The 18,325-nt window shown below is 50.0% G+C and overlaps 1 protein-coding gene across 1 annotated transcript in view; it reads right to left on the bottom strand.

Moving 5' to 3' along the window:
• Positions 1 to 677: 677 nt before the first annotated feature.
• COL17A1 (collagen type XVII alpha 1 chain) overlaps positions 678 to 18,325 on the bottom strand; it is a 66,741-nt gene continuing 49,093 nt past the window's right edge. The window contains exons 39-57 of the mRNA XM_050958255.1: positions 18,217 to 18,258; positions 17,259 to 17,321; positions 17,015 to 17,074; positions 15,290 to 15,316; positions 15,152 to 15,193; positions 14,905 to 14,970; positions 14,437 to 14,487; positions 13,245 to 13,367; positions 12,538 to 12,675; positions 11,654 to 11,743; positions 10,595 to 10,723; positions 9,536 to 9,625; positions 6,454 to 6,591; positions 5,990 to 6,142; positions 4,838 to 5,185; positions 3,743 to 3,874; positions 2,980 to 3,042; positions 2,640 to 2,711; positions 678 to 1,266 (exon numbers count right to left, since the gene is read on the bottom strand). Coding sequence (XP_050814212.1) covers positions 1,217 to 1,266; positions 2,640 to 2,711; positions 2,980 to 3,042; positions 3,743 to 3,874; positions 4,838 to 5,185; positions 5,990 to 6,142; positions 6,454 to 6,591; positions 9,536 to 9,625; positions 10,595 to 10,723; positions 11,654 to 11,743; positions 12,538 to 12,675; positions 13,245 to 13,367; positions 14,437 to 14,487; positions 14,905 to 14,970; positions 15,152 to 15,193; positions 15,290 to 15,316; positions 17,015 to 17,074; positions 17,259 to 17,321; positions 18,217 to 18,258 — 1,877 coding nt within the window. The 3' untranslated portion in view covers positions 678 to 1,216. The remainder of the gene's footprint in view (positions 1,267 to 2,639; positions 2,712 to 2,979; positions 3,043 to 3,742; positions 3,875 to 4,837; positions 5,186 to 5,989; positions 6,143 to 6,453; positions 6,592 to 9,535; positions 9,626 to 10,594; positions 10,724 to 11,653; positions 11,744 to 12,537; positions 12,676 to 13,244; positions 13,368 to 14,436; positions 14,488 to 14,904; positions 14,971 to 15,151; positions 15,194 to 15,289; positions 15,317 to 17,014; positions 17,075 to 17,258; positions 17,322 to 18,216; positions 18,259 to 18,325) is intronic.

Here is an 18,325-nt window from a genome sequence, read left to right as displayed (position 1 = left end):
CAATGCTGTTAGCAACTGAAATTGAAAGAGTATTTGGCAATGTGACCTGCATAGTGTATGGGCACCCACCCTGTGTGTGTATGTATGTCAATATGTGGTAATGTCGTATGAACTCCCTTTGTACCATTGGCCTATAAAAGGATGTGGTAGCAATTTCTGGTGCATAATCACATGGACTTATCAACAAACTCCAAATGCATTTATGGGCAATGCCAAGAAAATGGTTTTGAAATGATGCATCTACCTTGATAATAATCAAATGGTAATGTCCCACCATTGCAGCTGTGCAGGTGGGAAGCTGTAACATAGACAGGGATCAGATATTTCTCTCACTGTGTGCTCAAGTGTCTGAGTTCTGTTTACACTCCCGCTTCCATTCCTGGTGAATTACGTATTCCAGTTTTTGACAGCATAACTGCACCCCAGGTTTTGAGTGTCGATGGCTACAGAGAATGCCACGATTGCCTCCATCCACCTGCTTCCCCTCCAAGAAATCCTGATCCTTGCAGAAGTTTGGCCAAGTTCCTTACCTTGCTGCCTTCATTAAGTGCTCTTGCTGATCAGACCACCCAACATGGCTATAGAACACAGCAGAATGAAGAGACGCTCCACAGCCATTCAACAGCGACTGGTGGGAAGTACAATGAAACCCTTATGAAGGATATCACTCCAGTGTCTTGAGAGAACCTACTTCACTTTTGTCCAAGCTTCAGTTCAAAGCCTTGACTCAGATTCTGATTTCAGAAAAACTGCTTGCAGCCTTAATCTCCAGGGTGCTGGATTTTTCTTTTCCAGGAGGCTTGAGTAGTTGGTTAAAGCAGGTTTCACTGTATTTAACTAAATCTGGCACTAATGCAAGACACTTGGATTGGTGACAAAGGAAATCCTTACAAGACCTAATATATGAATGGGGGAACTTGGATACACTTCTCCTCAGCGGACAGCGTGTGTAGGGTTAATACACTGCGAACGAATGGGAGCATATTCCCACCGGGTAGTTCTGTGTTGGACACGTACAAACTAGAGTCATTCAAAGCCCAACAACATCAAATAAAAAGAAAAGACACATCCTGAACTACCAAGTCTATGTGGTTAGTTGACTGACTAGGAAGATGTTCTAACAGGAAGCCAACAAAGACTCAGGCTAAGTCTCTATTGGATTCCAAAGTGGTGGCTGTGGATCCCCCGGTATGGAACACTGATCCTGGTGCTTAACTTAGACCCCAACGCTTCTTCTTTTTCTTCTGCCAACAAACACTTGTTCACCTAAGAGAGAGAGGGAGACAGAGAGCCAGTGTGTGAAATGCTGTGTATCAAAACGGCAAAGTGAGTTTTTCACTAGTCACAGGAGATTGGTGGCTCTGGTGACAACTCAGCATTCACCTACCTTTCACTTTCAGATGAATAATCACCGTTCTTTGTTGATAAGAATATACCCTCCAGGTGACATTCGCACTAGTGCAGAGGGCATGTGCAACATTTAAGCCCTTATGGCAGGGTTTAAGTGGTGCTTATTTATGTAGGTTTCCATCAGGTTGCCCATCACCATGGTATCTGAGCGCCCAGGGCTGTGTGCAGCCTGTCTGTCTGGGCCTTAGTTTCACCTTTTGTGAACACACCTGTTATCCTACACTACATCTATTGTATAGCGAGAGGTAGTTTTGGCTTACGCAGACCTCCCCCCTTGTTCCTGGCCATACCAGTTCATGGGTTAGAATTCAGCAATGGAAACCTGTAGGATTCCTTCATGTGTGAGTTACTTTGGATTGTGAATATAAAGGAATGATGCAAAAAGGTGGCCTCTAAAATTCAGCCATCAGTGGCTGGACGAAGGAAGCTTCTCAGTGCAGCAAAAGGACATGGTGGGGCGTACAAGCTGAAAATGACAGCTCTGTGCCAGCTCTGCATAGCGCCTCAGAGGAGGGTTGGAAGCATGCGAGAGGGAGCATTATGGCCACTAGGCCCTCGTCCAGACTAACCTGCGGCATCGGCGGGTTAAAATCGATTGCTCGGGGATCGATATATCGCGTCTAATCTGGACGCGGTGTATCGATCCCCGAGCGCGCTTACATCGATTCCGGAACTCCATCAATCCGAACGGAGTTCCGGAATCGACACGGAGAGCCGCGGACATCGATGCCGCGCCGTCCAGACTGGTGAGTACCTCGATTTTAGAAATTCGACTTCAGCTACGTTATTCCCGTAGCTGAAGTTGCGTATCTAAAATCGATTTTAATTCCTAGTCTGGACGTGGCCTAGGATTGTGGTTATGTGTTTCCCCTAGTGGCTGCTTATCCCTATCTGCAGGAGGAATCAGTGTCTGCTGCCTCTGTTATAGCCCAGGGATGGGCTCCCTGATACAGGACAGGAGTGGATTTTGTTTTATTTGCTCTGCATAGTTTGCCCCCAGCCATTTAGTCTGGCTTTATGTAGGTGAGAGGGGTGGATATGACCTCTCAGCTTCTCCACCAGGCAGAGAGGTCAAGCGACTCGCCTGAGGGTGCAGAGAAAGTCAGCGCTGGAGTCGGGATTCAAACCCAGGCTCCTGTCCCTTACTCAAGCCACCAGAAGACACTTTGCTCTCTCACTACCCACGAGAAGTGCAGAGCTCCCATCTCGCTCTGGGAGGATGTTCATACCTTTCTCTCCTTTCTCCCCCTTCGGACCCCTGGGTCCTTGGGGTCCTGGAGGCCCCATTGGTCCAGTCTCACCTGAAAGAACAAGAGAAACGTGTTTGCATTTCATCATGATTATTCTGCAGGTCCATCCCCAGTTGCTTGCAGCAAGAAGTGGGTTGGGACGAGAGGGACAAGGGTGAGGATGACACTAGAGATCCGATACTGAAGGTAGCATATGAAATGCTCAACTAGAAGGATGCATGCTTCAGGGAAACCTCTCTTCACAGAGCCTGTGCTGCTAGCTGGTTGCCAGAGGTTATGGGAACTGACTGCAAGGAGGCAGCAGGATTGCAGTTCTTACCTTTGGGCCCTGGGTAGCCCATCTCTCCCTTTGGACCAGGTGGCCCTGGGATGGTACCATATGCTGTAGAGGAAAATGAATATGAGCATCAGTGGGATGTGCCAGTAAACAGGCCCTTCCTCTTGTTTCAGTGACACTGAACAGCACTGAAATGAGCCTCAGATCAAGGCTTTCTGGAACATTTACCCAGTTTAAATAGTATTGGATGGGCTGTCTGGGTTTTTTTTATGGTTTTGTAAGAGACAGTGAGCCAGACTCTGAGCTCATTTCCCCTGATGTTGCTCTAGAATAATCCCGCTGGCTTCAGCCGAGCTTTTCCGGCTCCACACTGATGCCATCGAGGGCAGAGCCTGGGCCACTCTCACGTCACTGAGGTGGAAAGCTGAGCAGGGAGTTCTTAGCTAAACATACATAGATGCAGTTGGAATCTGCAGAGCTGGCGCTGTTGTAAAGGGTTTCACGAAACATGATGGGCAAATGCGGCATTTCTGGCTCAAGGTTAGATTGGTCCTGACCCTGTGCTGGTCGGCAAGGGAGGTAGAGGATAGGACAAGTTTTCCTCCCTTTGCTTGTGGCACAGGTGACAGAGAATTTTGGTTCCTACTCTTGCAGCATGCAAGGGCCAGGGGATGCTGCCAATTAGAGAAGCACTGGGAACCCCACCCTCGCTGAGCGCTCCAGCCAGCAAAGCTGGGCCAGCATGGGGAGAGGGCGGGAACACGATGCTCTGGGATGACCAAAGAGGGACCAACGTGTCTCTTACTTCTGAAGAAGTCCACGAGGTCCTCGGTGACGTTGCCATAGTTTGCAAACACCCTGCTGATCCCAGGCGGCCCCGGGGGTCCTGGTGGCCCTTGTGTGGCGTAAGTGACCATGTCCCGGAGGAGGCCTCGGCCTGGGGAATTAAACATAGGGTTTAAAATAGCACGACGCAGAGGAGAGAACCCCCTTCAGCCAGACAAGCACTGTGCCTAGGATGATTTGAATGGCACTTTCCTGGCCCGTTAATATATCTCCAGCCCTGTAGGGTGAATTCCATGGAATAACCCTGAGGTCCTGTTAGAGACGCTCTCTTCCTACAGGAGAAGATGAATCTTAGTAGGTCCGCGCTGCATGGGATTTCACTGTTGTGGAGCTGGTGCTATGGCTTGTACTAAACGTCTTGCAGGAGTGCGGTTTTATTTTCCCTTCTAAATCGCCAGAGAACAGCCCCTGTGCAGGAGACCAACACAAGGGCCCAGCTACCACGCGAGCCCTAGCTTGAGGATTTAAGAGGCACTTATGTGGTGCATTGGTTTTGCACTGGCACCTCTGCACAGAGGTCAATTTCACCCAAAGACAGAGGGAGGCAAATCCCCCAGAGCCATATTTCAGTGTCTGATCTGAGCAGGTTATTTTCATTTCCCTGGACAGGTGAGTGCTGTCCCTTGCCTATTGCTAGCAATAATGAATATCAGTTAATTCTGGCTGAGGTTTAATTGGCAAAGAATACAAACATCAATCTGCACCCAGTGTTTGTGGGTCTACAGTAGTTTGCTCTCATTGGCCCAGGAGAAGCAGCACCGTCACTGAGTCTGATTTTCTCCTGCAGCACAGCAAACCTCGCCGTGGACTCTCAGTTCGGCAGGTTCAGCAGGTCAGTGCTTTGCACTGCCGGTGGCAGGGATGCCTTGCCCCCAGTGGCGATGGGTTCAGGAGAGAGCTGCAGCCAGCACTGTTCAGCTGGAAGGATTTTTGTCCCATCTGATGGGAAGGGGGTAGGAAGGGAAAGTGGTGGATGGTGGTAGATGGGCTTTGCAAGGCATGGGGGGAGGGAGCTGAGGTTTCACCATGCAGTGGGAGAAGGCTTCCCACTCACTCTGTATGCTCTCCGACACCCGAAGTGCCAGCTCATTGTAATCCAGCGATCCGACGAATGATTCGCTGTAGGATCCGCTCGAACTCATGGATCTCCTCTCTGCTCTTTCTGCTCCCAGGGATCCGCTGTACGATCCACCTGCACCCATTGAGCCACCATACGACCCATCGCTGCCCGTGGCGCCACCGTACAATCCTCCTGCACCCAGGGATCCATCATATGATCCGCCTGCACCCAAGGATCCTCCATAGGATCCAGCCATGAGGCCGCTATCTCCTTTTGGCCCTGGTGGGCCCATAGGCCCTGGAGGCCCGGGAGGCCCCGAGATGAACCTTCGAACATCATCACCTGCAAAACACAACAGGCACTGATGGTGCTAGCAGACAGACACACAAATGCCACACACATCCTGCTTCACAAGGACAGAGTCCATGGGGCATTGGCACTGGTGGCCAACAGCCTGGGCACGCTGGGCAGTGGTGGAGGGTCTGCAACTTGATTTGTCTGCAGAATGCAGCCTGCAGCAATGCACTTCACTTTATATTTGCAAACTGCCCCAGGAGTCTGGCCGGTATCCTGAGCCCCAGATGGGGAAACTGAGGCACGGAGCCCAAAGATGGAGGCTCCCCAGATTAAAAAACACTTTTTCAAAGGTTGCCCTCAGTGACTTGCCAGCACAGGACAGAGGCAAAGCTGGGTTCAGGGTGTACTTGCTGCTGGCTCAGTCCACTAGACCCATATCCCCTTCCATTGCTCGTTAGGAAAATGCCTTCCCCATAAAAAATGACAGTAAAAAACTTATAACAAGTCCACCTTTAAATATAACAGTAGTAAACACTCCTCGCCTCTCCAATGCCTTGCATCTTGGGATCACCAGACGCTGTATTAGGCCCTAGTTTGGTGCAGAATAGGTAAGGTGCAAAAGGTGAAATTCAGCCTGGGGCAGAGGTCTGGTGCAGGGTCTAGGTACCATTTAAGTCCCGCTTCAGCCTTTGGGGGACTTAAATGGTACCTAGTCCTCGCAGTGAATTTCACCCAGAGTGAATCCTACTAGGTCATAGATCAGACTTGCCAACTATAACATTGACCAGAGCCAACAGTAAGCTGAGTGGGTGGGTGGTGAGATTGCCATCAGATACCGAGTCTCCTTACTGGTTAGATATTGGATCAGCTCGCTCCTAAATGTGTCGCTCAGCACGTTGTCAGTGTAGGAGAAGTGGCCAGTTCCTGATAGACCTGGTGGCCCTGGTGGCCCTGGAGGTCCTGGGGGTCCTGGTGGTCCAGAGACGGAAGCGTATCCCACACCTTGGGAGAGTAGGGATGGGGAGAAATATTATTTTTGTGAATGGAAGGTGACCTGGCAATTACACTTGTTTTGGAATCTTGATTGTTTCAAGAGTCCAACCCCAAATTCCACCTCTCTTTGTGCCCTGAAACGCAGATGTGGATGAGATTTGCAAGCTGCCTGGAGATTCAGTCCCATTTAATGGGAATGACGCATCCAAATCTCCTGGGCAGCTAACTCGCAGCCTAAATCTCCCTGCTGTCTCTGAATGCCATTTCCTCTGAAGGCCCAAACCCTTCCCAGCAGCTGTTGAGAAGAGCAAACTCCTTACTTTGCAGGTAAGAGGTGACATCCTCTAGGCTGAACGTGGAGAGGGAGCTGCCTGGCATTCCGGGGATTCCAGGGGCTCCTGGAACTCCAGGGGGTCCCTGTGGCCCTGGCGGTCCAACAATGCCACTAAATTCAGAGCCTGAAAGTACCATGGAAGAGAGAGAGTCATTTTAAGGCTCCCACCCCATTGCACCCAAAGCGTCGCTTCCCTGGCAGTAACATCTCTGCTGACGAAAGGGCTTCACTCCCGCACTTCTATTTGCAGTAGGAGTGTGTGGGAAATCCAGGAGAAAGTGCTGTGAATGGCCTGCATCGGGAACTGCCAGCGCAGACGCACGCCTCTGGAGGACTGTACTGACGACACTAGGATGACGATTGGGCACAGAGGCCTGTCATGTGGTCAGTCCATCCCGGTGCAGAACAAGGGACCGGATTTGTATTTGCTTTGTACAGTAGCATTAGAGGCTCCACTCGTCACTCCATAGTTTGATGAGGGTTGGGGGCAATCTCTGTCTGTGTTTCAGTCCTCACTTCCTGAGCTCTCAGACAGAGGTGGGGTTCCGGTCAGAACCCCCTGATCTGCCATCGCTGCTCAGCATCAGATGGAGCAAGAGCCCAAAGGAGACACTCATGGGTTTGACTGTGTACAAGCCATACGCAGTATATTAGGGATTCCTTGCGTTTAATGGAACTGTGACATTCATTCAGCACAACAGCATGTCTGTAAGCAGAGTAGAACTGCTCATCAGAGGTTACAGAGGGTTAACCATGATGACAGGTGACACTGGAAATCCAACAGCAGCAAAGAATCCTGTGGCACCTTATAGACTAACAGAGGTTTTGGAGCATGAGCTTTCGTGGGTCAATACCCACTTCCTCAGATGCATGTAATGGAAATATCCAGGGGCAGGTATATATATGTGTGCTAGCAAGCAAGCTAGAGATAACGAGGTCAGTTCAATCAGGGAGGATGAGGCCCTGTTCTAGCAGTTGAGGTGTGAAAACCAAGAGAGGAGAAACTGGTTCTGTAATTGGCAAGCCATTCACAGTCTTTGTTCAATCCTGAGCTGATGGTGTCAAATTTGCAGATGAACTGAAGCTCAGCAGTTTCTCTTTGAAGTCTGGTCCTGAAGTTTTTTTGCTGCAGGATGGCCACCTTAAGGTCTGCTATAGTGTGGCCAGGGAGGTTGAAGTGCTCTCCTACAGGTTTTTGTATATTGCCATTCCTAATGTCTGATTTGTGTCCATTTATCCTTTTCCGTAGAGACTGTCCAGTTTGGCCGATGTACATAGCAGAGGGGCATTGCTGGCATATGATGGCGTATATTACATTGGTGGATGTGCAGGTGAATGAACCAGTGATGGTGTGGCTGATCTGGTTAGGTCCTGTGATGGTGTCGCTGGTGTAGATATGTGGGCAGAGCTGGCATCGAGGTTTGTTGCATGGATTGGTTCCTGAGCTAGAGTTATTATGGTGTGGTGTGCAGTTACTGGTGAGAATATGTTTCAGGTTGGCAGGTTGTCTGTGGGCAAGGATTGGCCTGCCACCCAAGGCCTGTGAAAGTGTGGGATCATTGTCCAGGATGGGTTGTAGATCCTTGATGATGCGTTGGAGGGGTTTTAGCTGGGGGCTGTATGTGATGGCCAGTGGAGTCCTGTTGGTTTCTCTCTTGGGTTTGTCTTGCAGTAGGAGGCTTCTGGGTACACGTCTGGCTCTGTTGATCTGTGTCCTTATTTCCTCGTGTGGGTATTGTAGTTTTGAGAATGCTTGGTGGAGATTTTGTAGGTGTTGGTCTCTGTCTGAGGGGTCAGAGCAGATGCGGTTGTAACCCCTGCTCTGACCCCTCAGACAGAGACCAACACCTACAAAATCTCCACCAAGCATTCTCAAAACTACAATACCCACACGAGGAAATAAGGACACAGATCAACAGAGCCAGACGTGTACCCAGAAGCCTCCTACTGCAAGACAAACCCAAGAGAGAAACCAACAGGACTCCACTGGCCATCACATACAGCCCCCAGCTAAAACCCCTCCAACGCATCATCAAGGATCTACAACCCATCCTGGACAATGATCCCACACTTTCACAGGCCTTGGGTGGCAGGCCAATCCTTGCCCACAGACAACCTGCCAACCTGAAACATATTCTCACCAGTAACTGCACACCACACCATAATAACTCTAGCTCAGGAACCAATCCATGCAACAAACCTCGATGCCAGCTCTGCCCACATATCTACACCAGCGACACCATCACAGGACCTAACCAGATCAGCCACACCATCACTGGTTCATTCACCTGCACATCCACCAATGTAATATACGCCATCATATGCCAGCAATGCCCCTCTGCTATGTACATCGGCCAAACTGGACAGTCTCTACGGAAAAGGATAAATGGACACAAATCAGACATTAGGAATGGCAATATACAAAAACCTGTAGGAGAGCACTTCAACCTCCCTGGCCACACTATAGCAGACCTTAAGGTGGCCATCCTGCAGCAAAAAAACTTCAGGACCAGACTTCAAAGAGAAACTGCTGAGCTTCAGTTCATCTGCAAATTTGACACCATCAGCTCAGGATTGAACAAAGACTGTGAATGGCTTGCCAATTACAGAACCAGTTTCTCCTCTCTTGGTTTTCACACCTCAACTGCTAGAACAGGGCCTCATCCTCCCTGATTGAACTGACCTCGTTATCTCTAGCTTGCTTGCTAGCACACATATATATACCTGCCCCTGGATATTTCCATTACATGCATCTGAGGAAGTGGGTATTGACCCACGAAAGCTCATGCTCCAAAACCTCTGTTAGTCTATAAGGTGCCACAGGATTCTTTGCTGCTTTTACAGATCCAGACTAACACGGCTACCCTCTGATACTGGAAATCCAACAGACTCTCCTATAGATGATGGTTGGATGGGAGGAGTTTAGTAATAACATCCTCCCCCAGGGAAGTATGCTTTTCCCTCAGCTGTTGGTTGTGGGAATCTATCCGTGTATATCGGCCTATAAAAGAATATCACCGACTAACTACCTGGCGTGTGGATAGCAGGGTCTGACAGCTAGGGCTTACCTTGGAGTAAAGCTATGAGGTCACTGTAAGATGTGCTGGGTAATCCTGGAGGACCAGGGGGTCCTGGGAGCCCAATACTGAGTCCATTATCTAGGAAATTAAACACATTTAGATGTGAGGACAACAGCGACATTGGCAGGCTAAACATCACATGTGCCACTGAAACATAATCACTATCGCAGTGGGAGAAACAGAGTTGGGTGGCTAATTTACAGCCAATAATTCCTGTAGGGTGAAATTCACGTTCATGCAGAAGGTCAACCGAAGGCTAAGGCCTATGTACCGCTTACAATCCATTCAAATCAGGCCTCAGCTGATGCATAGGTCTTGTGCTGCCCCTCGTCACCAGATAGGAATTTCACCCACTGTGAATCTAGCCTCTTTCTCTGCTCCTGGAATAGCCTCAGATTTCCTCAGCAAGTAGCTCTCTAAATCTCTTAGTCTATGGACCGATCATGCATATTCAACCTGTGTGGGTTAGCTGTGACTGAGCCAATGAATCGCATGGTATTACTCCCCTGTTCCCTGACTGGATAAGCACATCATGCTTTCAGCGCAAACGGGGGGATGTAAAATTTGGTTTCTGCAAACAACAGTAGCTTGCAGCTTTGAAATTTGCTTTGCCAAAATGTTTCTGCCAGTAAAACTTGGCCACAAAGTTTGAACTGCTCCTAGAGGGCATTAGAATCCTCTTGGGTGGGGTTTCAACTAAACAACCAGTTGCCAACTAGAATGACAAAAAGTAGCTTTCCCCCCTGGAACTGTCTGGTTAATAGGGTCCAATCATTCAGGGTCTGATTGTAAGAGGTGCAGAACAGGGAACTGAACCAGGTGTCCCGAGTCCTAACCTAACCACTGGATCATCCTTCTTTTCTAAGTTTCTCTAAGGAGACCTCTGTGCTGGCTGTCACTCTATATATGCTAGCAATACATGCCCTCACTTAGGGCCTGATACAAAGGCCACTGAAGTCAATAGGTGCCTTGCCATTGACTTCTATGGCTTTTTGAACAGGCCCTTGGGGAGAATACAGAGAACCACACACTAAAAGGGATCATTACTTGTTATGTAGCTTATAACCCGGCTGGTCAACTCGTCATAGTTCAGTGACAGAGCCAAGCCATCTCCTCCGGGTCCAGGCGGGCCTGGGGGCCCCTGTGGTCCAACTAGATACTGACGGACTTCTTCTCCTGAAATGGAAAAGGAAAATGAGTCTTTTGTACTGCTGGTTGCCCCCAAAGGGTGGGAAGGAATCTGGTGCAAGCATTCACAGTCTGACAGCAGGGCTTCCTAGCCAGGGGCTTGCATGGAAAGATGGACTCTCAAACCTGCCGGCAGGATGCTCCCACACATCCCAGCTCCCTATGCACATCTGCCTAGGTATATTTTGGGAGGTGAGTAGCTCACAGAGTCTGGACCTCTTTCGAGGTGGGGGTCCCCAGGAGAAAGACATTCCAGCTCTGTTCTCTTTGAGCTGCTGCAGGGATCTGCTCTGCTTGTATTCAGCAGGCTGAGCTATTTCTTCAGAATCCACCCATACCAAGATCCTGCTTACAATTCACAATTAGTTTGTATTTCCTTTGTTGTTGGTTTCTAGCAGGGAAAGCTAAGCTCAGACACAGCACCTGCTCCTGCTTTTTAATTGGATTTTCCATCTGGCTTGACTCAAGCACAGAGAGGTCAAGTGATTTTCCCCCAGGGAGTCAGTTGCTCAGCCAGGAGTAGAGCTCTCTGCAATCCCTTGCTGTCACCATGATTTAAACCTAGTGCACATCTGTGCCATGGGATTCCCCTCTGCTCTGAGGCATGATGAGATTACATGATGAGCGCTCTAATAATAGAGATTATAGCTTTTTACTCTCAAACAGGAGCCAAGACTATCCAGAGTTAAATCATCCCAAACCAAGGGATAGAAACCCTTAATTTTAGATTAGGAAGAAAATTTCCCTGGAGACAGGTTTCACCATCGCAGCCTGCTGCAGGGTTTCTTCCTCTGACACAGCTCGTGCTGGTGACAGCGACAGGCCACTGGTCTGACCCAATTCCGATGTTCCTAAGCAAGACCCAGTCAGTCCCGAGCAGCAATGGAATCTGCAGCCCTCACTGCTTGGGACACTCACTCTGCAGCATGGCCAGGATGTCTTCGTAAGTCAGGAATCTTGAGGAGGAGGAAGATGAAGAGCTTGACATCTCAATATTGTAACCAGAGCCTGCGAGAATGGAAATGTTTCATGTCACGTAGGATGAAGACTGACATAAAAAGAGGCAGCTCGAAAGGAAATTGTTTGGTGTGCCAGGCGGTGACAAAGAAATGGACTTGCACTGGACCAGGGGGTGCAGCTTAAAACGTGGCTCTGTGGGAAAGACTTTCCACTCATGCGCAGGGTGATGAATCCAGGGCTGGATCACAGCGTGGTCAACCAGTAAGTATCATCCATGGGACAACAGAAATGAAACTAATGGCCTGCCACTTGGGAAAACATGAGCCTCTGCTCTCTTGACCTAGAATGAATTCTGTATAGACAGCCAGAAGCGCGGGAGCTTCCGCCTCTTAGTAGATCCCTAGTCTTTGAAGGACAGGACAATGGCAGACAGTCTAATCCCAGCAAGCAGACGGCAATACTGTCACATACATGCTGCCCATAGTGACAATGGCAGATTACACTCCCATCTGACTCTCCAGGAGTTTAGGAGGTTGAGGGTCTAACGTTCAAACTGAGGCTATCTAAAAGGCAGTAAGAACTGGCTAATCCTAATGTAAAAATGAGACAAGACATGCGGCCCAGTTTTGGCCCCTTCACTCATGTGGAGCCGCACGCCATTCTTTGTGTTGCCCCACTGGACTGATTACAGAGTCAGACATTTTATAATCACGTTGGAGCATTGCTCCATAGGCACCAGGAGCCGCTCCAGCACAGAGCTCAACAGCAGGTCACATTCTGATCTCAATTACGAGAACAGGATTGGTGCATAGCACTTAGGTAAACGGGAACGTGGATCTTACTCGTCATGGAGCTCATAACACGCTTGGCCAGCTCAGCATAGTCCAAGGATTGTCCGTCAATGGTGGTGATGATTCCTGGTGGCCCGGGGGGTCCTGGTGGGCCTTGAGGTCCAATCAGATAACGCCCAATGGTGTCACCTAATGAGGAAAAAAGGTGAAAGCCGAATCAGCTGTGTGGAATGGTGTGACATGAGGAGAGACTGTATGGCAGGGTCTGAAGGGAGCCTGGTCATGTGGATCCTCCCTGGTTGCGTATTATGGACCATCTGAGGATGATCACACAACACTGCTTCACTCACTGGACTCCTCTCTCCTCGGCCCATGGAAGTGTGAGTGGGTTTAGGTAGGATCCTTGCAGTAGGGGAGCCCATATCAGAGGGGCTAATGCTCACCCGTGTATAGGATGCAGAGCAGCAGGTTGGGTTGCAGCCCATGACGGGTTGGCTGCCACACTTGGGAGAATTATGAAGAGCTCAAGACTGGAGGAAGGCTGGAAGCCATCCAGGGAGGATGGGAGAGGGTGGGTCTGAGGGAACCCAAGCCTTTGGTCCTGTTTAGCTTCCCCCTCCCGTGCCAGCCCATGCTGGAGCTGGGGGCACTGAATAATTTCACCTCCGCAACGGCCCATGGATCTTGGGTGGTGGGACTGCCAGGAGCAGCTGAGTGATGGGCCCTTGTCAAAGCCCGAAGTCCCTGGTTTTACTTACTCTGCAAGTACTCGGCAACGTACTGCTGAATCTCCTGCAGCGAGCCTCCAGCTGGGCCTGGGGGACCGCGAGGGCCGGGAGGACCTGGTGGCCCCTGGCTGTGTCTTGAGTTTGAAGATCCGCCTGAAGAAATAAAATAGGCCAATAGTTTTTAGCATCAAGAGAACAGACCAAGGACTGGTAAGGTCGGAGCAGGCACTGAGCCCTTCACTGGGGGTGGGAAAAGCCATGCTAGTATGGTAAGGGCTGAGAGGGACCCATAGTAAATCACCTAATCAGGCTGATAGAGGCACATAACGCTGGCGCTCCAGGCCTCTGATCCCCATTGTACCGAGGGGAAACTGAGGCACAGAGAGCGACTTGTCCCAAGTCATGCAAGAAGCCTTTGGTGGAGCAGTAACTGGACCCCAGGTCTCTCAAGTTCTAGGTGCATGTCCTCACCACTGGACCAGGCTTCCGTTCGATGCCCTCCCAAAATGCCCTTCTCTGAGCCACCTCTCCCACATCCTGTAACATCACCATCAGCTGGCAGGATCCTGCTGTCTGTCACCAGCATGAAAATCCTGGGCAGAGCATTTCCTATGATGAGCTCCGAGCTCTGCAATTTGCTCCCTTTTGCAATCTGCCAGTGCACCTCTACGGGAACCTTGAATCGTATTTATGGTTGATTTAGGCCACTGGTCGTTTAGTCAGAAGGTGGAGAATGGGAACAGTGGGGAATAATCTGTGTTGTGGTTTAACGTTGGCAATAGATACTGGGCCAAATTCATCCCTGGTGGGACTCTGCCAACGCATCCCCTCCACGATGGAGCTACAAGGCGCCCATGGCATATAAAGGAACTAGGCCCAAGTCTCCTCTCACACTGGTGTAAATGAGGAATCAATGGGGTGACACTGGTGTAAAGAGTGAGATCCGAACACGACGCTTGGATCTCAGCGATCAGGCCATCGAGGCAATGCAGTCCCAAAGGACTGAGTGGTTCCTGCGATGCAGAAAATGGAAAGGTGCGATTCTCAAATTGTCCACTTTGGGAGAGACTTTGGGAGATGTTCAGGAGTGCCTAAGAGGCTTAGGAGCACAAATGCCATTGACTTTCAGGGGGACCAGTCCTCCTAAATCCTTTTGAAATTCTCTCTCATTAATGTCAGCATTTCCTGCTACACAAGACCAGATACAGTCTGATCCCCTTACCTGTTGAAGACCCTCCTGGGATGCCGGGAGCCCCTGGCACGCCTGCATCACCTGGATACAAGGGAGAGAGGCACAGGTAGCCTGGATCGGACAGCAAGGGATTAACTCATCCCTTGGGTAGTTTACAATGGCTGATGTGCATGTCCCCTTCTAGCCCCTGCACTGATTCAGTCTGAGATGGGGTCATCCCACACTCAGAGGCATGATCATGGACTGGGGTGAAGGGACAGGGCACAAGCAGTCTTCGCCAACCATGCAGCGAGGCGAGTAAGGGCCAGCAGCAATGGCAGATCCTGTGCTCAGGGCAGTGCAGTCACTGTTCCCTTGGTGCACCCAAAGAGGGCGGCAGGGCCATGCTGTCACCCTGCACCAGCCCAGGAGGAGCAGGCTGCCTCAATGAGAGGCCTGGGAGTGAAAGGACTGCAGGTTCAGGGCATGAGGAGGAGGAAGGGTTTTCTTTTCACAAACCTTTGTCTCCTTTGGGTCCTCGAGGCCCTGCAGGTCCGGGAGGTCCCTGGATGGCAACTCCAGCACCTGTCCAACCAGAATGCCAGGAGAAGGAGTCAGAAGTGCACAGGCAGAAAAGCCTTGGGGGAGATTCTGGCCACACTGAAGTCAATGGGAGTTCTGCCATTGATTTCAGCCTGGCCAGGATTTCATTGCCTGGCTCCAAAGCAATTAATGCAGAGAAGGAAAGGCATGTGTGCAGACTGACCTGAAGCAGAGATTCCTGGGAGGCCAGGCTGACCTGGTTCACCTATATGAAACACACAGAGAGAGGCCAGTCACACATTCCTGCTGTTATAATATCCCCCCACCTGACAGCAGTGCTGTACGCTGGAATCCTAGTTACCTGTGAATCCTCGTGGGCCCGGTGAACCTGTGAACCGGAAAACAGAGGCATTGTTAAACTGTTCACACCCACAGGCCCTGATCGAGTACACAGAACGCAATCACAGCATCTGATTTTCAGGGCTGAACTGGGTATTTTAACCCCGCCAAGGGAGGGAATTCCCTCCTCTCCACAACTTGCAGAGCACGGGTTTATGTTTACCACTCCCACATCCACACACGCTACTAAGCACATCTGAGTCCCAGAAGACCCTGCAGGTCAGCAAAGCCAAGGGGAGGATGAGCACCATCTGTGACCATGTCAGTGGCAGGTCCTGAAGGAATGGCATCGCTCTGTGGCTAAGGCAGAACAGAGATGGGCCTGGACAAGACCAATGAACGCCCCCAAATCATAACCCAAACCGCGTCGGATGCCACGCTTTCCAAATGGATCTTGTCTCTTTGATGGCAGAACCAAAGCTCCGGTTCCAAACATCCCTGAATCTTATGGGCACTCGAAATCTAGATCGGAATGTCATGGCTTGTCACTGCCCTGGCTCCTGAACTGGAATCTAATTAGCTGCCACAGAGCCAAGGGAGAATCTTATTTATTATTTGTACTCAACAAGGACAAGTGCAGAGTCCTGCACTTAGGACGGAAGAATCCCATGCACTGCTACAGACTAGGGACCAAGCGGCTAGGCAGCAGTTCTTCAGAAAAAGACCTAGGGGTTACAGTGGACGAGAAGCTGGATATGAGTCAAGAGTGTGCTCTTGTTGCTAAGAAGGCTAACAGCATTTTGGGCTGTATAAGTAGGGGCATTGCCAGCAGATCAAGGAACGTGATCATCCCTCTCTATTCGGCATTGGTGAGCCCTCATCTGGAGTCCTGTGTCCAGTTTTGGGCTCCACACTACAAGAAGGATGTGGAAAAATTGGAAAGAGTCCAGGAGATGGCAACAAAAATGATTAGGGGGCTGGAGTACATGCATCTGAGGAAGTGGGTATTCACCCACGAAAGCTCATGCTCCAAAACGTCTGTTAGTCTATAAGGTGCCACAGGATTCTTTGCTGCTTTTACAGATCCAGACTAACACAGCTACCCTCTGATACATGATTTATGAGGAGAGGCTGAGGGAACTGGGATTGTTTAGTCTGCAGAAGAGAAGAATGAGGGGGGATTTGATAGCTGCTTTCAACTATCTGAAAGGGGGTTCCAAAGAGGATGGATCTAGACTGTTCTTAGTGGTGGTAGATGACAGAACAAGGAGTAATGGTCTCAAGTTGCAGTGGGGAAGGTTTACGTTGGATATTAGGAAAAACTTTTTCACTAGGAGGGTGGTGAAGTACTGGAATGGGTTACCTAGGGAGGTGGTGGAATCTCCTTCCTTAGAGGATTTAATGTCAGGCTTGACAAAGCCCTGGCTGGGATGATTTAGTTGGGGATTGGTCCTGTTTTGAGCAGGGGGTTGGACTAGATGACCTCCTGAGGTCCCTTCCAACCCTGGTATTCTATTCTATTCTATTCTATTCTATTCTATTCTATTCTGTGGTAGCTCCTTGGAGCACCGTCATGGCCCAGAGCCCCCCACACAGAACAAAAGGACAGTTCCTGCCCTAGAGACAGGGCATTGCTTATCAGTATGAGGGTTTGGCGCTGAGGCACTTTACCAGTGACTTGAAAAGCCAGCTCTTGGGGAAGGCTCATGATGAGTCGGAGCAGTAGGATCTGAGAGAATGGACTCACCTTGGTCTCCCTTTGGCCCTGGTGGGCCTGGTGGACCTGGTGGGCCTGCGAAGAATGTTTCTGTAATGAAGACAAAAGGGTTGTTTAATGTACACAAGCAGACACAGCCATGGAGTGGAGGAGCATGACATGTCCCCCTGTCTACAACTTCCTGAAGCCAGGGATCGCTGGGGGTTCATTTGAACCACAGAGGGACAGAGAGTTTCAGAAGGATCCAACACAAGAATCAAGTGAAAGTACCTACCTGAGTTGGGCACGAAGGAACCTGGTCTGCCTGGTGGGCCTGGTGGGCCTGGTAATCCTTCTCCTAAGCCAAGGGGATAGAACAATACTCAGAAGGGAGGGTACAGGCCAATGAATACAGCAGTCTGCATAGCAGAGTCACTGGATTGCCAAACCTGGGGCCAGTTCCTTATTTCTCTTTGCACCTCTATCCCGCATTAGTCAGTCACGCCCTGCTGTAATACTGGAGGATCACAGCACAATACAGTTAGGGTTAAACTCCATTTACAGTGTGGTGCAGGAAAAATCCCAGAGTGCCTCAGTGCATTCAAATGGCCTTTTCACTCCTCATCCAGTGAAGCTTTACTTACAGAGGGGTTTTCATTCCATAATAAATAGGGCCCACGAAGCTCAGCTCCTGGGGCTGCAGCAATCACCATCTACCAGCTAGTTTTTAAGTGCTGCATTGCACAAGGATTGTCACCTCCCCCACCTCCTCGGCTCTGGCTGAGAAGAGGAAGGGAAATTACCACTATCCCACTGAAAGGGGAACAAGGAGGCATCCTTAGCAACCAGGCAAGACCGCTGGGCAGTTGAGGACTGAAGATGCTACAGCTGCAAAGAAGAGTTGGCACCCTTTCGCCTTTCAGGGTGAAGACATGACTTTCCTGGCCAAAAAATTCCCCACCATCCTTTCCCCAGAGGTCAGGGCCACCAGCAAGTCCAGGGTGTGGGGGGATTTTGCTAGACAGTTCCTTTCCCATTATCGTAAAACTCCCCTTCTAGTGAAGCGTGTCTGTGTGAACATACGGGGTTAAATCCTGGCCCCGTGGAAGTCAACAGCAAAAGTCCCATCCACTTCCATGGGGCCAAGATTTCTCCCACAGAGTTTCAGAATTACTCATCTGGGGGCACATGACAAATCGACTATAAGCCGTCCCCTGTCCCCCTTCCATGTATGTGGGAGAACAAGGTTTTACCTGCTGGGCCACGAGGTCCAGGTGGTCCCTGGATGGAAGCGCCTGACAAAAGAAAAGAATCAGACACATTCAAGAATATTTGCACAGCAAAATGAACAAGTTAAAAGCA

Source organism: Gopherus flavomarginatus, chromosome 6 (assembly GCF_025201925.1).
Source record: "Gopherus flavomarginatus isolate rGopFla2 chromosome 6, rGopFla2.mat.asm, whole genome shotgun sequence".
NCBI lineage: Eukaryota > Metazoa > Chordata > Testudines > Testudinidae > Gopherus > Gopherus flavomarginatus.
Note: the sequence above shows the minus strand (reverse complement) of the source record. Positions and strands in the feature narration are given on the sequence as shown.